This window comes from Mus caroli, unplaced genomic scaffold (assembly GCF_978045245.1).
Source record: "Mus caroli unplaced genomic scaffold, Mus_caroli_1 scaffold_16, whole genome shotgun sequence".
NCBI classification, from domain to species: domain Eukaryota; kingdom Metazoa; phylum Chordata; class Mammalia; order Rodentia; family Muridae; genus Mus; species Mus caroli.
Genome location: NW_028227271.1, coordinates 4,904,970 through 4,923,769, shown reverse-complemented (window position 1 = coordinate 4,923,769; position 18,800 = coordinate 4,904,970). Strand labels below are relative to the sequence as shown.

At 46.6% G+C, this 18,800-nt stretch overlaps 1 protein-coding gene across 1 annotated transcript in view; it reads left to right on the top strand.

Annotated features, from left to right (window-relative positions):
* The window catches only part of Spats2 (spermatogenesis associated serine rich 2), a 78,340-nt gene extending 60,409 nt beyond the window's left edge, over window positions 1–17,931 (top strand). The window contains exons 9-13 of the mRNA XM_021183323.2: window positions 3,170–3,228; window positions 10,455–10,564; window positions 13,653–13,755; window positions 15,637–15,851; window positions 16,768–17,931. Coding sequence (XP_021038982.1) covers window positions 3,170–3,228; window positions 10,455–10,564; window positions 13,653–13,755; window positions 15,637–15,851; window positions 16,768–17,079 — 799 coding nt within the window. The 3' untranslated portion in view covers window positions 17,080–17,931. The remainder of the gene's footprint in view (window positions 1–3,169; window positions 3,229–10,454; window positions 10,565–13,652; window positions 13,756–15,636; window positions 15,852–16,767) is intronic.
* The last annotated feature ends 869 nt before the right edge of the window (window positions 17,932–18,800 follow it).

The window sequence follows — 18,800 nt, the reverse complement described above, 5'->3', positions numbered from 1 at the left end:
CCTGTCTGCCTGTAACTCCTATACTAGGGGATCTGGTGCCCTCTGCTGACCTCTACAAGGATCAGGCACACACGGCAAACAGACATACATGCAAGGCAAAACATTCATACAGAAAAAGATAAAAGATACCAAAAAAAAAAAAAAAAAAGGTTGTATATGTGTGTCCCTAAAAGGGCTTTCTTTGCTCTCTCCTTTATGGAACAGTACAGAAAACTTCACATGTAGAAGAAATAAGGGATACTTATAGAAAAAGAGTTTTACAATGGATTAAGTCATTGAGTTCAATTGGCCCAGATGGCGAACAGTGTTGCCAGTATTGTTTGTAATCTAGCAGTAGCCAAACATTGTGGCCCACATTTTCCACAAATGTGTGCCGGGGATATTCATCATGAGGTTGCTTTCTACCTCTATATTTGTCACAAGTATGTGCATTACTCTGTACATGCATCACTGTAGGTCAGGTGTGGGAATTCGTAGTTTAAGGTCAGTGATGCATAGGCTTAGGCTGTAAAAGTTGCTTAGTGGAAAGTCCAGAGCAAGTATAGTTGGTTGCTACATTGTCCTCCTAAAGGAGAGTGAAGCAGGCAGGCCGGGTGCACAGCGGGATCCCCATTGAAAGTGTCAGTGATGAGTAACCTAACTCTGGCTGTGCTCAGCTAGTTTTCAGTCTGGAAAAATGTTAGGGGCGGTCTCATAATATTGCATTGCTAGTCAGTGTGCTGCCTATGAATTTTCTTATGCTCTCCAGTGAATCGTTAAGAAACCAAAGTTTATAACCCTTCGTTGTTACAGTGGAAAGACTGCCGTCACAATGTAGCAGCTCGTATGTCCACAAGGAAGGTCTGGCCCTGTCACAGAACTTGATTTGTGGACAACACTGTGCAGTTCCGTGGTTGACAGTGAAGGCTAGGGGATGTGAGCAGCTTGCTCGTTTTCCTGACGTCTTTAGTACATATTTTATAAGCTTTGTCAAAGAGCCTGTTACCTGCTACGCACAGTGTGTGCATCCTAAGGTGAGCTGGCAACAGGAGGCTGGCAGTATGACGCTGTCGTCCTGGCAGCTCCTGTCCCAGTCATGGCTTCTGGGAATTCCAAAGCACTGCCAAGGCGGGAAGGTTTCTCAGCGGGGCATGAGCTGCCCACCTCACAGCCACCTCTTGATTAGCAAGTCTGCTTATTAATGTGCATAGTCATCAGACTGGACTTCTGTGAAGGATTTGCCTCTCTGAAATGACCCTGCTTTGTATGCTAATGCATTTCTTCCAGTATTAACTACTATACTAACTACTTTGTGCTGGTGTAATTATGCAGTAAGCTAAATTGAATAGGCATGTATATGGTTGCCTTTGCAAGTCTTATTAAAAAGGAGACATTTCAGGCTGATGGAATGGCTCAGTGGGTGAAGGTACCTGTCACCACATCAGGCAGCCTGAATTTTAGCTAGGACTCACATGGAGACAGGAGAGAGTGGGCTCCTGTGCGCTGATTCTGACAGTCTGCATACACTACACACATAATGTGTACTAAAAGTCTAAGTAACTGGATGGAGTAGTGCAGGCCTTTAATCCTGGCACCCAGGAGGCAGAGGCAGGTGAATCTCTGAGTTCCAGGCCAGCCTGGTCTATACTGTGAGTTTCAGGACAAGCAGGGCTACACAGAAAAGCAATTTTAAAAATCCAACAACAATAAAATCTAAGAAATAGAGGATTCGTAACTTCAGAATTAGCAACACAGACCTGTAACCAAGTGCTCAGGTTGCTGAAGCGCAGCTGAGGAGTTCACAGTCAGCCTGGGCTGCAGAGCAAGACTTTGTCTGGGAGCCGAGCTCCAGTGCTAGTGTCAGCATAGCGCACAAGGCCCTGTGTCCACCTCCAACTGCAAGAAAAGAAGAAAATCAGGAGTCCGTGCTTGCCCCACATATACAAAGCCCTTGGTCTGATTCCTCATACTCAAGAAGGGAGAAAAAACTATAAGGAACTTTTAATCCCATCCCTTTTGATTACTATTAATTTTTTTTTTTTAATCAGAAATCAGTTTATGGGCTGGTGAGATGGCTCTGGTTAAGAGCACTGACTGTTCTTCCAGAGGTCTTGAGTTCAATTCTCACCAACCACACGGTGGCTCACAACCATCTGCAATGTGGTCTGATGCCCTCTTCTGGTGTGTCCAAAGACAGCTACAGTGTACTCATATATAATAAATAAATCTTTAAAGAAAGAAAAGAGCCGGGCGGTGGTGGCACATGCCTTTAATCCCAGCACTTGGGAGGCAGAGGCAGGCGGATTTCTGAGTTCAAGGCCAGCCTGGTCTACAAAGTGAGTTCCAGGACAGCCAGGGCTATACAGAGAAACCCTGTCTCGAAAAACCAAAAATAAAAAAAATAAAAATAAAAAAAGAAAAGAAAGGAAATGAAATCAGTTTGTACCATATAAGGGTTATACTGTATTGTAAGGGCTATTACTCTATCGTCAGGGCTACACTGTATCATAAGGGTCATACTGTATCCTCGGGGCTGTACTCTATCCTAAGGGCTGATTGTAAGGACTATAGCACTCCTGGACTTGGTGCAGCACTTGGCATACCTTGGGTATGTCGATCCTAACATTGGACCACTTCCCTGTGCCCTTACAGACACACTGCCTTGTAAAACTAGAAACAGTATCACTATATAAACCAAGCTCAGCACCATGGTGCACACCTTAATCTCAGCAATTAAGACACCGAGACAGGTGGATCTCTGTGAGTTCAAGACTAGCCTGATCTACATAGAGTTCCAAGACAGCTAAGATACATAGTGAGACCATATTTTTTAATAAAAGAATAAACCAAAAATTGTGGAAATAAGTAATTTCCAGAAGTACTTGAAAGTTAGCATAACTAAGAAAGTTCTGTGGCTTGGTGCTGCCATCTGCTGGTTCTAAACTCCTGATTTCCAGTAGCTAGCTGGCCTGCTCTATGACAAGGAACAGAGGGAATGGGGGCCTTGTATTGAGAATCTTTTAAAATCTTCTTTGTTGAGAATATGACACCAGACTATCATGCAGTCCATACATTGTTTCTTAGCAGTGTGCTTTTAGTGAGACAGTTGCTAGTTCCCCATTATTAACTGTGTACTATTTGGGTAGGAGTTTCTCATCTAACCCTTTTCTCTTTCTCATTTTCCCCCCAGTTTAATGGATCGAGAAGTGGCACTGCTTGCTGAGATGGATAAAGTGAAAGCTGAAGCAAGTAAGATGGTTGATATTTGATTAAAGCTGTGACTGAGCCAGGGCGTGGTGGTGCGTGGTGCAAGCAGTTCTAGCACTTGAAAGGCAGAGGCAGGCCAGTCTTGGGGAGTTTGAAGCCAGCCTGGTCTACATAGAGACTTAAAAACTATCAGCCATACAAATAATAGGTTGCTACCTCTCAGTCAAAGCTTAGTGTTATAGTCTACAGTTATAGTTTATGTATACACACTCAATCAGTAAAACAAATATGACTTTATCAATTAATCAGTCAGTCTTGAGCAGTTGTACTGTGCTGACATATTAATTCTTCATACGAGTTTTAAATGTTTTCCCCAAATCTTTAGCATTCTGAGTGTAGAATTTAATTTATAAGAGATTGCATCACGGTGTCCCGGTCGACCGTAGGAAAGGAAGCACGCTGTAGGCACCTGAGCCGCCTTTCGTTTTGCTTTTCTTGGAAATTTTTTTTTTTTTTAAAGATTTATTTATTTATTATATGTAAGTACACTGTAGCTGTCTTCAGACACTCCAGAAGAGGGCGCCAGATCTCGTTGCGGATGGTTGTTAGCCACCATGTGGTTGCTGGGATTTGAACTCTGGACCTTTGGAAGAGCAGTCGGTGCTCTTACCCATTGAGCCATCTCACCAGCCCCTTCTTGGAATTTTTTATTGTTACTATTTTTATTTTTTGATAAAGCAGAATTATCAGGATGGTCAGAGAAGACCTCCCATGCTCCTACAGTTAAGCGTGTGCTCTTGTTGTCTCCTGTCGTGGAATTTCCTTTGTTTTTCCACTTCAGGATGATCCTATTGAGTGTCTGTAATCAGAGAGTAAGGAGAAGGCAGTGAGCTGAGAATTCAGGATCGTAGCGCAGTAGCCTTGCCTGGGCAGTTGGTGTGGTTTTTCACAGAAGAGGCAGACATGACGGTGGTTTTGAGTGCGGGTGTGCAGCACCGATGTGCAGGTCAAGGGAAAGCTTTCCGGACTGATTCTCTCCTTCCACCCAGGACTTAGGGGTCAGGTGTGCGTGGTGTACTTTACCCCGCTGAGCCGTTCCCGTGGTCCAGCGGTGGGTTTTATCTTCATGAGATTGAACTTGTGTGGGAAGGTCGTTTAACCTACCCTCAAGCTATAAGAATAGGAACGCTCTGTTAGGTTGAGGTGGTAGCTCACAAGTCACTGTGCCTGTGACCACAGCCATGGGAAGTGGGGCCTGAGACCGCTGAACACAGGGAAGTGTGGAGAATACAGCAGAGATGCTGCCTGCTTCTCAGAAGTAGGTGCATAAGCACTAAATAGTGTATCTTGAGATGTCTGAACTTCCCAGCTATGTAGCCTGTTCTTGTCCTTTAGAATCTCTAAATTTCCCAGCTATATAGCCTATTCTTGTCCTTTGGTTCTTTTACAGGATAAAGGTTCAGATAAACTAAAACTGGTAAAAAGGCACAGTCCTTACTTTTGAGAAAAGGGTGCTTTTTAAAAATACATCTTTTAGGGGCTAGAGCACTGGGTCAGAAGTTAAGAGCACTGACTGCTCCTTTGGAGGACCTGGGCTCTACTCCCAACATCCACAGGGTGGCTAAGAACTGCCTGTAACTCCAGTTCCAAGTGATCTGATGCCCTGTTGTGACCGCCATGGGCACCAGGCATACACAGGGTAGACAGACATACCTTCAGGCAAAACAATCATATACAAATATATAATATGCACACAAAGAAGTGTGTATCTTTTAGAGAGCTAGGAAGATGGCTCAGCCAATAAAGTTCTTGCTGTTCTGGCATGAATCTATGTGTTAGAAGCTGGGTGTGTGGGCACATATCTAACTCCAGCCCTGGAAAAGGGGAAATAAAGCTGGGCGTGGTGGCGCCCACCTTTAATCCCAGCACTCGGGAGGCAGAGGCAGGCGGATTTCTGAGTTCGAGGACAGCCAGGGCTACACTGAGAATCCCTGTCTCGAAAAACCAAAAAAAAGAAAAAGCAAAGGGGAAATACACACCTGACACTTGCGGACAAGGCTGAGGTCCCAGTGAGAGACCGTGTCCTAAGCCAAGCACCGGGCAAGGCTGAGGTCCCAGTGAGAGACCGTGTCCTAAGCCAAGCACCGGGCAAGGCTGAGATCCCAGTGAGAGACCGTGTCCTAAGCCAAGCACCGGGCAAGGCTGAGGTCCCAGTGAGAGACCGTGTCCTAAGCCAAGCACCGGGCAAGGCTGAGGTCCCAGTGAGAGACCGTGTCCTAAGCCAAGCACCGGGCAAGGCTGAGATCCCAGTGAGAGACCGTGTCCTAAGCCAAGCAGTGGGAAGGGGATTGAGAGATGACCTGTGGGATAAACTGCTTCAGCTTCACAAGCAGGAGGCACAGAGTTCAAATTGTGGTACCCACATCAAAACTGAGTGCAGCAGTGTGGGTCTGTAACCCTAGAGCTGGACACAAAGACATGTAGGACACAGGGCTCACTGTCCAGCCAGTCTAGCCAAAACAAGACCTCTAGGTTTGCTGAGAGACCCTTATGTCATCTGTGCTGGAGAACAGCTGAGGAAGCCACCCGAAGCTCTCTGCATTGCTCACACACCTGCAAGCACGAACACAGCAGCGCCCCATCACCCAGTTTGGACCAGTTATTAAAATTAAAAGCTACATAATTGTGCCCAACTTCATCAGTTTTACATCTTTATCTTTGCTTACTCTGAAGTTGCCTGTTCATAGTGATGAGATGTCATCCTCCCTTAGCAGTGCTGACAAGAACGCTCATTGTGATGCTTTATCGGTAGTATTTCAAAGCTCCGAGTGTCTCCTTTTTTTTTTTTTTTTTTTTTTTTTTTTTTTGGTTTTTTGGTTTTTTGGTTTTTTTCGAGACAGGGTTTCTCTGTATAGCCCTGGCTGTCCTAGAACTCACTTTTAGACCAGGCTGGCGTCGAAATCAGAAATCCGCCTGCCTCTGTCTCCTGAGTGCTGGGATTAAAGGAGTGCACCACCACCGCCCGGCACTCCGAGTTTCTCTGTGCACATTCATATATGGTCTTTGTTTTGATACTTTGAAATAGGTTTGTTTTCTTGTTTTATTTTTTATTTGACATGTGAGGAAACTTTTGGGGAAAATGTGACTTGTCCAGTATCATATCTTTTTGTTTTATTTTTTTTCTCAAAAAAAAAATGTGTTTGATTTCTTGTTTGTTTGTTTGTTTGTTTGTTTGAGACAGGATCTCACTGTGGGTCCTGGCTGGCCTAGAACTCTCTTTGTAGACAAGGCTGGCCTCGAACTCACAGAGGATCCACCTGCTGGGACCCACAGTCAGCCAAAATTGACTATTTCATTTTATGTGTGTGGGTGTTTTGTGTACATGTGTGTCTGTGCAGCATCACATGTGTATCATGTGCCCAGAGAGGCCAGAAGAGAGCGTGGGCTCTCTGGGCAGTTGTGAGCTGCCATGTATGTGGGTGATGGTACTCGAGCCTGGATCCTCTGCTTGAGCCAGTGCTCATAATCACAAAGCCATTTTTTAACCACACAGCCCTGGTTGATTTTCTGAGTCATGTGATGTGTATGAAGTGTTATTGAGGGCTGAAGAGAGAACTCAGTGGCTAAGAGCACTAGTTGCTCTTCCAGAGAACCAGGGTTCAGTTCCCAGCACCCACGCCATGATGCCTCACCACCCCCTGTAACTCCAGTTTCAGGAGATCCAGCACCCCTTCTGAGCTCTGCAGGTCCTGCTTGTGTGTCACAGTGCCGGTGCATAGGTGTACATGCAGACAAAACACTCACACATAGAAAATTAAATTTAAAAAATTTTAAATCCTTAAAACATATTTTCTCAATCTTGAAATCTGTAAGAATGCTGGAGGCTGAGAGGAGCTGAGGTGGGTGTGATTGACAGGTGGGAGTAAACCAGTAAGTAGGTCTTTTATAGCCGTTAAGAAAATCGGTGTTAGGCTGGAGAGCTGGCTCAGCACTTAAGAACTCTCAATCTTCACCAAAACTGACGTTCAACTCCCAGTACCCACGTGACGGCTCACAAACGCCATACCTCCAGTGCCAGGGGGTGCCATAACCTCCTCTGATCTCCACAGGCACACGGCATACATGTGGCCGACATAGATACAGGTGGGCAAAGTACTCACACATGTGGAAACAAATCTTTTTTAAAAGACAGAAAGAAGGGCTGGTGAGATGGCTCAGTGGGTAAAAGCACCTGACTGCTCTTCCGAAGGTCCAGAGTTCAAATCCCAGCAACCACATGGTGGCTCACAACCATCTGTGACAAGATCTGACTCCGTCTTCTAGACTGTCTGAAGACAGTTTCAGTGTACTATAGAAAACAGAAGCCGGGCGGTGGTGGCGCACGCCTTTAATCCCAGCACTTGGGAGGCAGAGGCAGGCGGATTTCTGAGTTCGAGGCCAGCCTGGTCTACAGAGTGAGTTCCAGGACAGCCAGGACTTCACAGAGAAACCCTGTCTCGAAAAAACAAAAATAAAAAGACAGAAGGAATGAAAGTCAAGTGTTGATCTTCAGAGATAGTTCAGTCAGTAAAAGGCACAAGGCTTGAGCCCAGTCTCCAGAATCCACATTTGAAATCCGCAGAGTGGGGCAGACAGAGGCAGGCCAGACCCCTGTCACTCGCTGGCAGCCAGTCTTGCCTCCTTGACTTTCAGGGAAAAAAGTAATTGGTATTTGAGGGAAGACACCCAAGGCTATCTGGCTCCATGTGTGCACTGCACCTGGCTTTCTTAGGTTCTGAGGCTTTGGCTGGGATGGTCTTACAAAGCAAGCACGGCATTGCTAGCTGTCTCACGGCCCTGGGTGTAAGGTTCTGTATGTGTCAGTTATGTGTGACTACACACAATAGAGAGACCTAGGTAAATGCATTTCCTGTTCTCTTGTGAAGAAGCCCAGAGATAACTAATATATAACTAGCAGGGCATTGCTATATATTTGTTAGAATGTCAGAAGGGGTAACATTGGGACCCAGGTTCCTCTCTCCTTTCTAGCCACCTTCACAGCATGCTCTGGTCAAAAGATAACTCCCAAGGATTCGTTAAGGGAGGGGTGAGCATCACATGACTCTTTAGAGCGCTGTAAGCTAGAGCTTCCTGTTGGGCCCACCCTCTGCTCCCTCACATCAGTGTTGAAGCTGAGCTAGGGCACACACCATGTCATCTGGAGCAAAGCCCAAACTAGGTGTGGACCCAGGAACATTGGTACTCAACATTTTTATTTTGATTTGATACATTTTGGGTTGATTTCTCAAGGCAGGGACTTGCTGTATTGCTGAGACCAGCCTAGAACTCAGTATATGGCCCAGGCTAGCCTTGCCATCACAGTCCTGCCTCAGTTGTCCAGATGTTCAGGTCATAGGCATGAGTCCTCAGACCTGGCTTAACCTGGGGCTTCTGACAGGAAGAAAAGGAGAAGGGCCTTACTCTTTTAACAGGCTTTGTCGCAATCCTCTGCTTCAGCTGCCCAGTGACCCTCTTTATTATAAAATAATAAATAGACCCCTTTAAAGGGGGCTAGGAGATGGGTCAGTGGTTAAGAGTGCTGTTCTTGCAGAGGACCTGGCTCCAGTTTCCAGCACCCACATGGTGGCTCACAGCCATCTGTTAATTCCAATTCCAATGCCCCCTTCTGGCCTCTGAGAGCACAGACACGGTACACACACATGCATGCAGCCAAAAACACCCATGTGTATATGTGTATAAAATAAGGTAAAAAGCTAAAGGTTATTTATTAAATAAATTGAATAGATACACCCCAATTTCTTGTCAGTGGCCATCTCTTCAAAGCATAATGGTTTGGTCCCTTTGTCTGAAAGGCCTCATCCTCTGAATAACTAGAGCTCTCATCAGGCCAGAGATGGCATGTTGGGGCTTGGGTCCATAAACTAAAGGAAGAGACCATGTCCCCTTCCTCTAGGTTACATCACAGAAAAAGAGAATTAGAGTAAGAATTCCTGCCACCAGGTGGTAGCGGCGGTGGTGCACACTTTAACCCCAGCACTCGGGAGGCAGAGGCAGGCAGAGCTCTGTGAGTTTGAGGTCAGCCTGGTCTACGGAGTGAGTTCCAGGACAGGCAGGACTACACAGAGAAACCCTGTCTTGAAAAACCAAAATGAAAAAGAAACAAAAGAAAGAATGAAAGAGAAAACAGTGACCAACTCTTGCAGGACAGAGCTGGGCATCATGGCTTAAGTGTGTAATTCCAGTGTGTGGAAGGTTGGGCTGGCAGAAGATCACATGCCATCCTGTGCTGCAGCGTTCAGACAGGCTTGGGCTTCAGAATGAGATGCTGTCTCAGGACAACCTTGCTGGATATCAGTTCCTAGGCTGGTGGTGAAGTTTCTTGGCTTATTTGTCTGACAGCTCCCAGCTTGGCTTCCTAGGGAGGACTTTTTTATCATTATTATTTTTTAATCTGTTCTTTACCATATCTGTAGAAACAGGTGCTTTTTAAAAAAGAAGAGTATAGCCAGGCGTGGTGGCGCACGCCTTTAATCTCAGCACTCGGGAGGCAGAGGCAGGCGGATTTCTGAGTTCGAGGCCAGCCTGGTCTACAAAGTGAGTTCCAGGACAGCCAGGGCTATACAGAGAAACCCTGTCTCGAAAAACCAAAAAAAAAAAAAAAAAAAAAAAAAAAAGAAGAGTATAAGAGCTTGAATATGTATCATCAGTTGATGTACTAATTGGGTGTGTTTGTAGAGTGAGACACGAACAGCAGGTTAACAGTGACTCTGGTAAAGGGAAGATGGTGTGTCTTATAGACTCGGTTTGAGGAAGGGAGAGGTCTGTGCTCTACATAAAGAAACAGTGTTTGGACTATGCAATGGAAGTTGTTAGTGGTTCTCTGACCAGAGACAACAAAGTCAGAGGTGGGGGGGTAGGGGTGTGCTTTTGCTTTTAATTTTGTATCTGTTTGTTCTTGGTGAAATTTGTGTCAAGTGTTATACATATTTCTGTCTTCATATGTATACTTCTTGAGAAGAAACTGGGGGGTAGGGGTTAGGAAGAGGAGAGAGAAATGGGAGATGATTTTATAAGTCCTGTAATTCATACGTGTTTGTCTTTTAACTACCTTCAGAGACCCCTCAGCTGGAAGCTGAGCCTCTGGTATCTTCAGCTTCTGTGTGAGTGGGCAGGCAGCTAGGCCCTTGACTGTCGGGACACACACTGAGGCAGGTGCTCACTGCTCCTCTAACTGCAGCATAAACGTGACGCTCCCTTTTCTTCCACAGTGGAAATCTTGCTCAGCCGGCAGAAGAAAGCGGAGTTTCTAAAGAAGATGACAGATGTGGCCGTTCGCATGTCAGAGGAGCAGTTGGTTGAACTCAGGGCCGATATCAAGGTGAAACTCCCTTCTTCTTTCATTGACTCTCTGGACCAGCCAGCACAGCAAATCTCCAGGAGTCATGGCTTCACCTAACATCCTAAACCCATGGGCTGCCCTTCTGAGCTTGACCCCTTACCAGACTTTTTCTTTTAAATGGTTCTGTCATCGATCCAGTTGTTCTGGTAGGAAATCTTAGGAAATGTCTGCATTTCTCGAATTAAGTCTGTCAGGAGATCCTGCCCATCCTTGAACTTGCTGTTGAATCTTGTTTTCGTTTCCATTTCACCATAAAGATCTTGAGCACCGTCACCTGTTGCTTAGCCTTCTGTGGTGGGCTTGGTTGAGTCTTCCCAGTTGTCCTGATCGCCCCTGCTTCACACCTGCTCACACTTTAGGATGAGCACTATGATCCTTACACTGACTGCGGGGCTCTGTATGCCCTGGCTCTGACATCACCCTCGTGCCACCCTGTGCCACCCCAGGCTCCTTTTGTGTTCTTCCTCTAGTCATGTTAACGAGCCATTTGCAGACACTCGATGACCCTCCTGTCTAAAGGACTCGACTCTTGTTTCTCATCTGCCCCGAGCCAGTGTTGGGCTCCCCTCTTCCTGACTCCTGTCATGTCCTCTGTATTGGGCTTTCATGGCAGTTAGAGTTTTAGGTGGTAAATCTGTCTGGCTCACTAGACTGTAATCAGTACTAAGTAGTCCGTGGCACACTAGCTTAGAACGCATGCTTTTAACAGTTTGCTCAATTCTTGTTTTATAGAGAAATGTTAACAATATAAGATCTTTACTGTATTTTAATCTCCTCATAAACACTTCTGAAGTTAGCGTTCATACCTTTATTGTTTGTCTAAGGCCTTTCTCACTGTGTAGCCCAAAGGAGCCTCAACTTTCAGACACTCTTGCCTGCGCCTCCTGAGTGTAAGGATTACAAATGTGAGCACCAAGCTTGCCTGGTATCTTTAACTTTTATAAATTATAATGTTTGGAGCCCTGGAGAGCTGGCTCACAGGTTGAGAGCACTGATTGCTTTTCCAGTCCCACGTGGCAGTTAACAACCATCTGTAATTCCAATTTCAGAGTAACTGGCCTCATAGTCTACATGTACGTACATGCAGTCAGAACACTCATATACATAAAATAAAAATAAATAAACTTTGGTGGGGGGAGTGTGTTGGGGGGATGAGAAGTGTATAAGGCTCTGTGGTTAAGAACGCTTGCTGCTTTGCCGAGGAGCCGGCTTCAATTCTCAGCACTCACACGGTGGCTCACAACTATCTGTGACTTCAGTTCCAGGGCCTCTAACACCCTCTTCTGTCCAAGGCCCCCTAGGGCACCAGGTACACATGAAGTTTACATACACAGACTCAAGCAATTACTAGTTACACATAAAGAAAAGTACATGAATTGTTAAAAAAAAAGTATTTCTGAGAATAAGTGTGCGACCCCCAGAGACGCTGGATCGTTCGTCGGTCCCCGTGGAAAGTGTGCTCTAAGTCATTTATAAACAGGAAGCTTTCGGGGGCAGGAGAGGGGGCTTTCTATTCCTCAGCCTTTCACCGCCACTAGGATGGCCTGGAGACAGGACAGGCATGGGGTAAGGTAAGCTAGGCCCTCCCAGGTCCGAGTTCACACAGACCCCACTCCTCCCCTGAGAACTGATTGGTGTGTGAGAGCCGGCAGGTGTGAATTGTCAGTGACTGACGTTCCTGTTCCCCGACAGTTCATTGCGACACCGGATGGTGTCCCCCTCACACTGGTGCCACTCAGTCTCATTCAGTTGCTTGGGAGACACCAGAAACCCCTTTGTAATTAGATGAGACTTGTGGCTCCCCTGGGCGTCATCTGTTCTCTTCCTACGAGGCTAAAAGGTTTCTAGAAGTGCTCGTGCGGGCTGACTAAGACTCTAATCTGTTTCTTTCCACGTTTTAACGCACTGAAGTGGGTGCTGTGCAATTTAAGTGTCTTACTTCCAGATCATTGTACTTCTGTCATTTCTATTATGTCTTTGGCTCAACAAACCCTAGAATTTGTTTCAGAATTAATATGAGGCAGATATTCTGTATCTGAAAGCACCATTACAGGGAGTTTGTGTGCTCTCCTAAGCTGCAGTGTGCTCGGAAATTTTAGGATGTCAAATCTCAATGGTAATTTTTCTCTCCTTTCCCTATTGGTATTTCTGGATACATTCCAAGAATTCGGACCTGTTTGAAGCGGACATCGACTTCCCAGTGAGGAGGTGTGCTCCAGGCAGGAGTTCAGCTGGTGCCCACTTTCTCTGACCCCTGAACTTGGTGTTTCACCTCCTCCTGTTCAGTGTGGGTGGGTAGAGGGAAGATGCCGGACACCGAGACACTGTTTGTCTCATAGATCCCTACAGGTGCCTCATTCCTGACATGATCTTGTCACATACTTTCCATAGTATGGTGAGCTTTTGGCCCAGTGGGCTGGTCAGCACAGTCTGCCTTTAAAAGGATTAAATCGCTTGCAGCACAGATGTCTCGTTTGTAGCCTTGCCTTTCCACGTGAATGGTTTTTCATCTCAAGAAATTGCTCCTATTTCAAAGACTCTGAAGTCCTATTTTATAAGGAGACAATATGGCTTTTCTTAGGAGGTTTCTCCGGAAGGACAACAAACCCTCTACCTAACGGGGTCATTGTGGGAGCCATGAGCACAGGCTGCCTCTGCTTCTGTGTAAAATGGTCCCATGTGGAGGGTGCTCCAGTAGGAAGATGGTTCTTTAAATTTTCCTTCCTTCCTTCCTTCCTTCCTTCCTTCCTCCCTCCCTCCCTCCCTCCCTCCCTCCCTCCCTCCCTCCCTTCCTCCCTCCCTCCCCATTCCTAAAGGTTATAACCATTGGTTGCTGACTATTTATAACATTTCATCCAACTATGAAGCTTGTCTTTAGGCCCTTGAGAAAATGAGTGTATTTGTCTGGTTACTCAGTATTGGTAATGGAATGGTCATCTAACAAACTTGAAAGCAGTAAGGATAAGAAAGTTAAAGAGACTTCTGTTCCCGTCTGTAGATGTGGATGTGGTTTTAATTCTGTGTGCAGTGCTTGTCTTACCTGGGACCTTTTCTCCCTCTTCTCCAGCACTTTGTCAGTGAGCGGAAGTATGACGAAGATCTTGGAAGGGTGGCGCGCTTCACCTGTGATGTGGAGACTCTGAAACAGAGCATCGATTCTTTTGGACAAGGTGAGAGAGGGGGTGAGAGCCGGACCTTAGCTGCTGAGGAGACTGTCCTCTGGTGGTGAAGGCACACGTGCCGACTGGCCTGTCCACTGCACACACTCAATGGGCTACCTAGGAATCCATTTGACTGTAAAGGCTAGTATTTGCCAGTCCTGAAGTATGAGATAGTTTTTGTTCTTTTGGAGTCTAGACTGCTGGCTACAAACTTGCTAAGTCTCCAAGGCTGGTCTTTTTTTTCACTCTGTAGACCAGGCTGGCCTCAAACTCAGAGATCTGCCTGCCTCTGCCTCCCGAGTGCTGGGATTAAAGGCGTGCGCCACTACTGCTAGGCTCCAAGGCTGGTCTTAAACTCCCACTTCTCTTGCCTCCATCTTCCAGGTGCCCCAGCCTCCGGCAGAGCCCTCTTTTCCATTCTGTTCTGCTGAGTTGAGGTGTGAGATACAGCAGTGTGAGGGGCAGGCACCCGAGGCAACAGGGCAAACCTGCTGTAGCATTGAAGCCTGGACCTTTTTCATTCCTTCAAGCAGACACAACAGTTCTTGTCTCGCTAGGCACATAAGAGACCCTTAAGTGGTGACACCGTGACTGGGAAAGAGCTGGGCTGGAGGCAGCTTGGGGGTTGAAAGGACTTGCTGCTCTCCCAAAGGACCAGAGTTCAGTTCCCAGGGCCCATGTTGGGTAGCTATGAGTCACCATCACTCCAGCCCCAGGCATCCCTCTTCTGGCCTCTGTGGGCACTTCCACACACAGAGACACATATAAAAATAAATCATGGGGCTCAAGAGATGACTCGGCGATTAAGAGCACTTCATAAGCGCTGCTCTTATAAAGGACCTAGGTTTGCTTCCGAGCACCCGCATGGTAGAGTACTACCATCCTTAACTCCTGTTCCAAGAGATTCAGCTGCACGGGGACCAGGCACACGGTGCATGTCTATATTCAGGCTAAACACTTATACACACAAAATAAAACCTTTTTTTAAGGGGGAGAACATAGAGGGCCTCTGAGTGGGAGTTTGTAATCAGATATTAACAATAGATCAGGCTCGGCACGTGCTCCCCTCTCCTCCTCAGTGTTGACACTGGGGCTATAAATGGTGCTTGCTCCACTGTACCACAACACAAAAGAGTGAAAGGGTGGCCTCAGAGTGCTGACTGTTAACCCATCACAGGCCAGGCTTCAAGCCAAGAGGACATCCGAGGAAGGCTTTAAACCATTGATATCTGGCAACATTTTGAATTGAAAATAATAAGAATTTTTGGTTATATTGGTTTATTGAATTTGGGGCTATTTTAGCAGAAAGAAACTTGGAAAGACATGGTTGCTGCAAAGACAAGCACTATTTATATAACCATATAAATATATTTATATGTAGTTCTATTTATATAACTATTGTCACCTTACGTCACTACCAGGCTTCACAAGTTCTAGTTCTACTTAACTGGTCTGACTCTTGTACCCTTACATCATTGCATTTAAAAAGGATTTAGCAGAGATTTGATTGTTTACATTGTTTTTGCTTTGCAAAGTCTGTCCTTCGGGACTGTTCCCTTGGAACATACGGCCCTTCCTGTCATTCCCAGGGTTTAGTCTACAACCAGGAGTTTAGGTAAAGGATATGCTGAGACCCTGGGGGGGTTGGGGGGGGCGTGTGGTTTAATCTGTACTCCTCTTTCTAGGAATGTTTTACAAAGCAGTGGGGTTTAAGAACTTGGTGAAGCAGATTCTGTTCCCACTGCACACGGGTTCTGGACCTTACAGCCCATGTGGCCAGGCTTGTGCAGCCTTTTACACACCGGGACATCCCGCAAACAGTTCTTTTCCTTAATTGCTCATCGTGAAACATCATAGGATCACAACATAGTCCACATGTTTCTGTTTCAGTGTCACATCCAAAGAACAGCTACTCAACCCGCTCTCGATGCAGCTTGGTGGCACCTGTGTCCTTGAGTGGCCCAAGTGATGGCTCTGCTGCTTCTTCCTCCCCTGATGCCTCTGTCCCCAGCCTCCCAGGTGCTAACAAGAGAAACTGTGCCCCAAGAGAGGCCTCTGCAGCCATGACGAACTCCAGTGACCGGCCCTGCCAGGCTCATCGAGAGGTAAACTGGCCCTGAGCGTGCCATGGAAGAGTGACCCGAGTTGGCTTTCTCCATGACTCTTTTTTTCATCCATCCTGTCTCAGTTCCTAAGAAATCGTTTGAGATGGTATTGTAAACCATCAGCGGACTGAGACTTCCCGTTGCCCCAGACAGCTGACTTTGGTTTGTTAGCAGTTTGTTGTGGGTTGTATTGTGTGGTAATTAGTCACACTGGGAGTTGTGCACCCATCTCAGGGTAGTCCAGGTAGCAAGTTCACCACTGTGTATCTGAAAGCTGCAGGACTTGAGAATCCTAAATGGAAAGAAAAAGTGAACCCGCCAGGGCTAAGAGAAAAGTCTAGAAAGCAGCAGAGAGATCCAGTCTCTTTTCCTTGGTTTGAAGGATAAATAAACACAAGAGCCGTCGAAAGCTGTACATAAGTCTTCAGAACTAAGAGCATTGGAACTGGAAGACAAAAAAGCCAGTCCTGTAAGCTTGCTGGGTTGGAATGAGAGAGGTGTGCTATCCTTGGCCACAGTGTGGTGTAATCTGCAGCTCATAGCATAACAAGCAGCACAGCAGACCGTGTGCTTTTATTGCGCTGTACGCACATTCTTCCCTGGTGGCTTAGGACTGCTCTGCAGACATGTGATATGGTACTTATCTGACTTTGAGCTTGTAACTTTCCTTCTGTGTTTCCTTTCTTCCTGTGGGCATCTAAAGAGACGGAAACTCCTGAGAAGAGCTAGGCATGAGAGGCCAGGAGAGATCAGTAAAGGTGCTCTAATTATGATCAAGTGACAGGCTGGACTGGCTGATAGAGCTGATCCCAAGCACGGTTTTGCTATCAGAACACTGCTATAAACCAAACATAAATGAACCAGGCATGACCATGACAGAGCCCCCTGAACGTTGCATTGTTTCTCTTCACTGTAGGTATTTCCAGGCAACAGGAGAGGAGGACAAGGCTACCGGGCACAAAGCCAAAAGACCACAGACCCCTCAAACCCAGGGCGCCATGACAGTGTGGGCCGCTATAGAAACAACTCATGGTATTCTTCCGGGCCCAGGTATCAGGGTGTTCCACCACAAGCCCCAGGAAACGCTGGCGAGCGGAGTCGCCCTTACTCTGCAGGGACCAATGGAACTGGAGCCATCTCAGAGCCTAGCCCACCCAAGCCTTCGTTCAAAAAGGGGCTCCCACAGCGCAAACCAAGGGCCTCTCAGGCTGAAGCTGCGAACTCTTGAGGGGAATTCCAGTTGGCCTCTCTTCTCTCCCATCCAGTTCAACCTAATAACTGGACTTTAGGAAATGTATACTTAGATTTAATAACAAAAAGAAATTTATGCATATCTCTTTGGGCCATCCTAAATATTTTTAATTTCTACTCTTCCTTTTTTTTTTTAATGAAAACTGTTTTCCCTTGGCCTCTCCTAGTGATATGGACTGACTCTGGTTGGTCGTTTTCACCAGGAACCAGGGAAACTATTGCCAGTTTTCCCAAAGGTGAGCAGCCTTCTTCTCAGCGCACCTCACCTCCAGCTGCTTACCGCAGAGGCTCTGGGAGGAAGAATGTCGGCTAGTCCAGTCTCCAGTCCATTCGAGCAGATGCCACAGGTGCCTGCCAGGTTCCCACCAGTTGACTGAGCGGGAGTAGAAATGAGGGGTTTTATACACTACTGGGTCAGCCAGAAAAGGGAAATTTGCGTTAGTTCATGAAACAGAGCACAGGAGCATCTGAGAACCTGCCTCTGTCTGGAATGTGCCTGAGAGCTGACATCAAGTCAGGCTTTTCATCCCACACTTGGCACCGTACCTTAACCTGCAGTTTCTTCCAAATGCCCAAAGCCTTGTTTCCTCTTACCTTAGGCTGAAACCCGGCCTAAGGAAATCTATGGGAAAGTAACATTTTAAGTTTTTTAAAAGAAAAAATGTTTTACTTTGTTTCAGTGTTTGGAGATTTTTGTTGTTGTTGTCCCTCCCTTTCCTGAATCCTGTTATGAACCAATTTTATATAATATAATTAGTGTTAATCTAAGGTGTTACTCGGCACCCTTGTTGCGGTCATCTTTATAAGTGAATAAATAAAAGTTAGTGCATCACGTGACTCCTTAGCGCCTTCTCTCTAGGCCTCATGGGTAGAAGTCACTTGGGCAGCCTGTTCTGTGCTTAGATGAAGGTGTCTGATCCCAGCTCCTCTGTCGGCTGCTGCCTTGTTTTAGAACCAAATTAGACAGTGGAAGGCGGGGTAAGCAAGCGCAGCTGTTCCTGGTGGGGAGGAGCGCTCAGCACGTGAGGAGCACCACAGCTGCCCACCTCTCCCCCAGGCAGCTGAAGGTCATAGTGTGCCCGTCTCCCCAGTTCCCTGTCCCTTGAAGGGTAGTGACGGACGGGTAGTGAGTGTAACCGTGTCTTTGAGCTCATGTAGCAGGTGGTGCTGGCGCCAGGCGTCCTCCTTCCCCACCAGTGTCTACCAGGTGGCAACAGCACTTCTTCCCTGCGGATATTCTCTCCCAAGCCCCAAGTGCGGCTGCCCCGGGGGAGAAGGAAAGGAGAGGGACTGACTGACACTGACTGATAGTGGGTTGTACCCAATAAGGCCGCAGTCACAGTGTGCGGAGGCCTCTTTCCAAGGGGCTGAGCACCAAGGGCCTCTGGAAGGAGCTCAGGGGCTCTACCTTTCCTGATGAATTGTCCTACCTTGACAGGAGCCCAGACGCTGAAGTGACCCTGAAGGGCTAAGAGAGCATCCCTCTTTTTTTTTTTTTTGTCTCCCCCTTTTATCATTTTAAAAAGAGATCACGTTGTCTGGGGCCCTACTCTTTAGCCACATTGAAATTTTACCGTTTTGGTTTATATTTTAGCCTAGGGGTTAAATCCAAGGACACACGGGTAAGCAAGTGTCTAGCATTAAAATGTACCTTCAGCTCGCTCTTAAGTTTTCCTTTTGAGACAAGAGTCTTCCTGC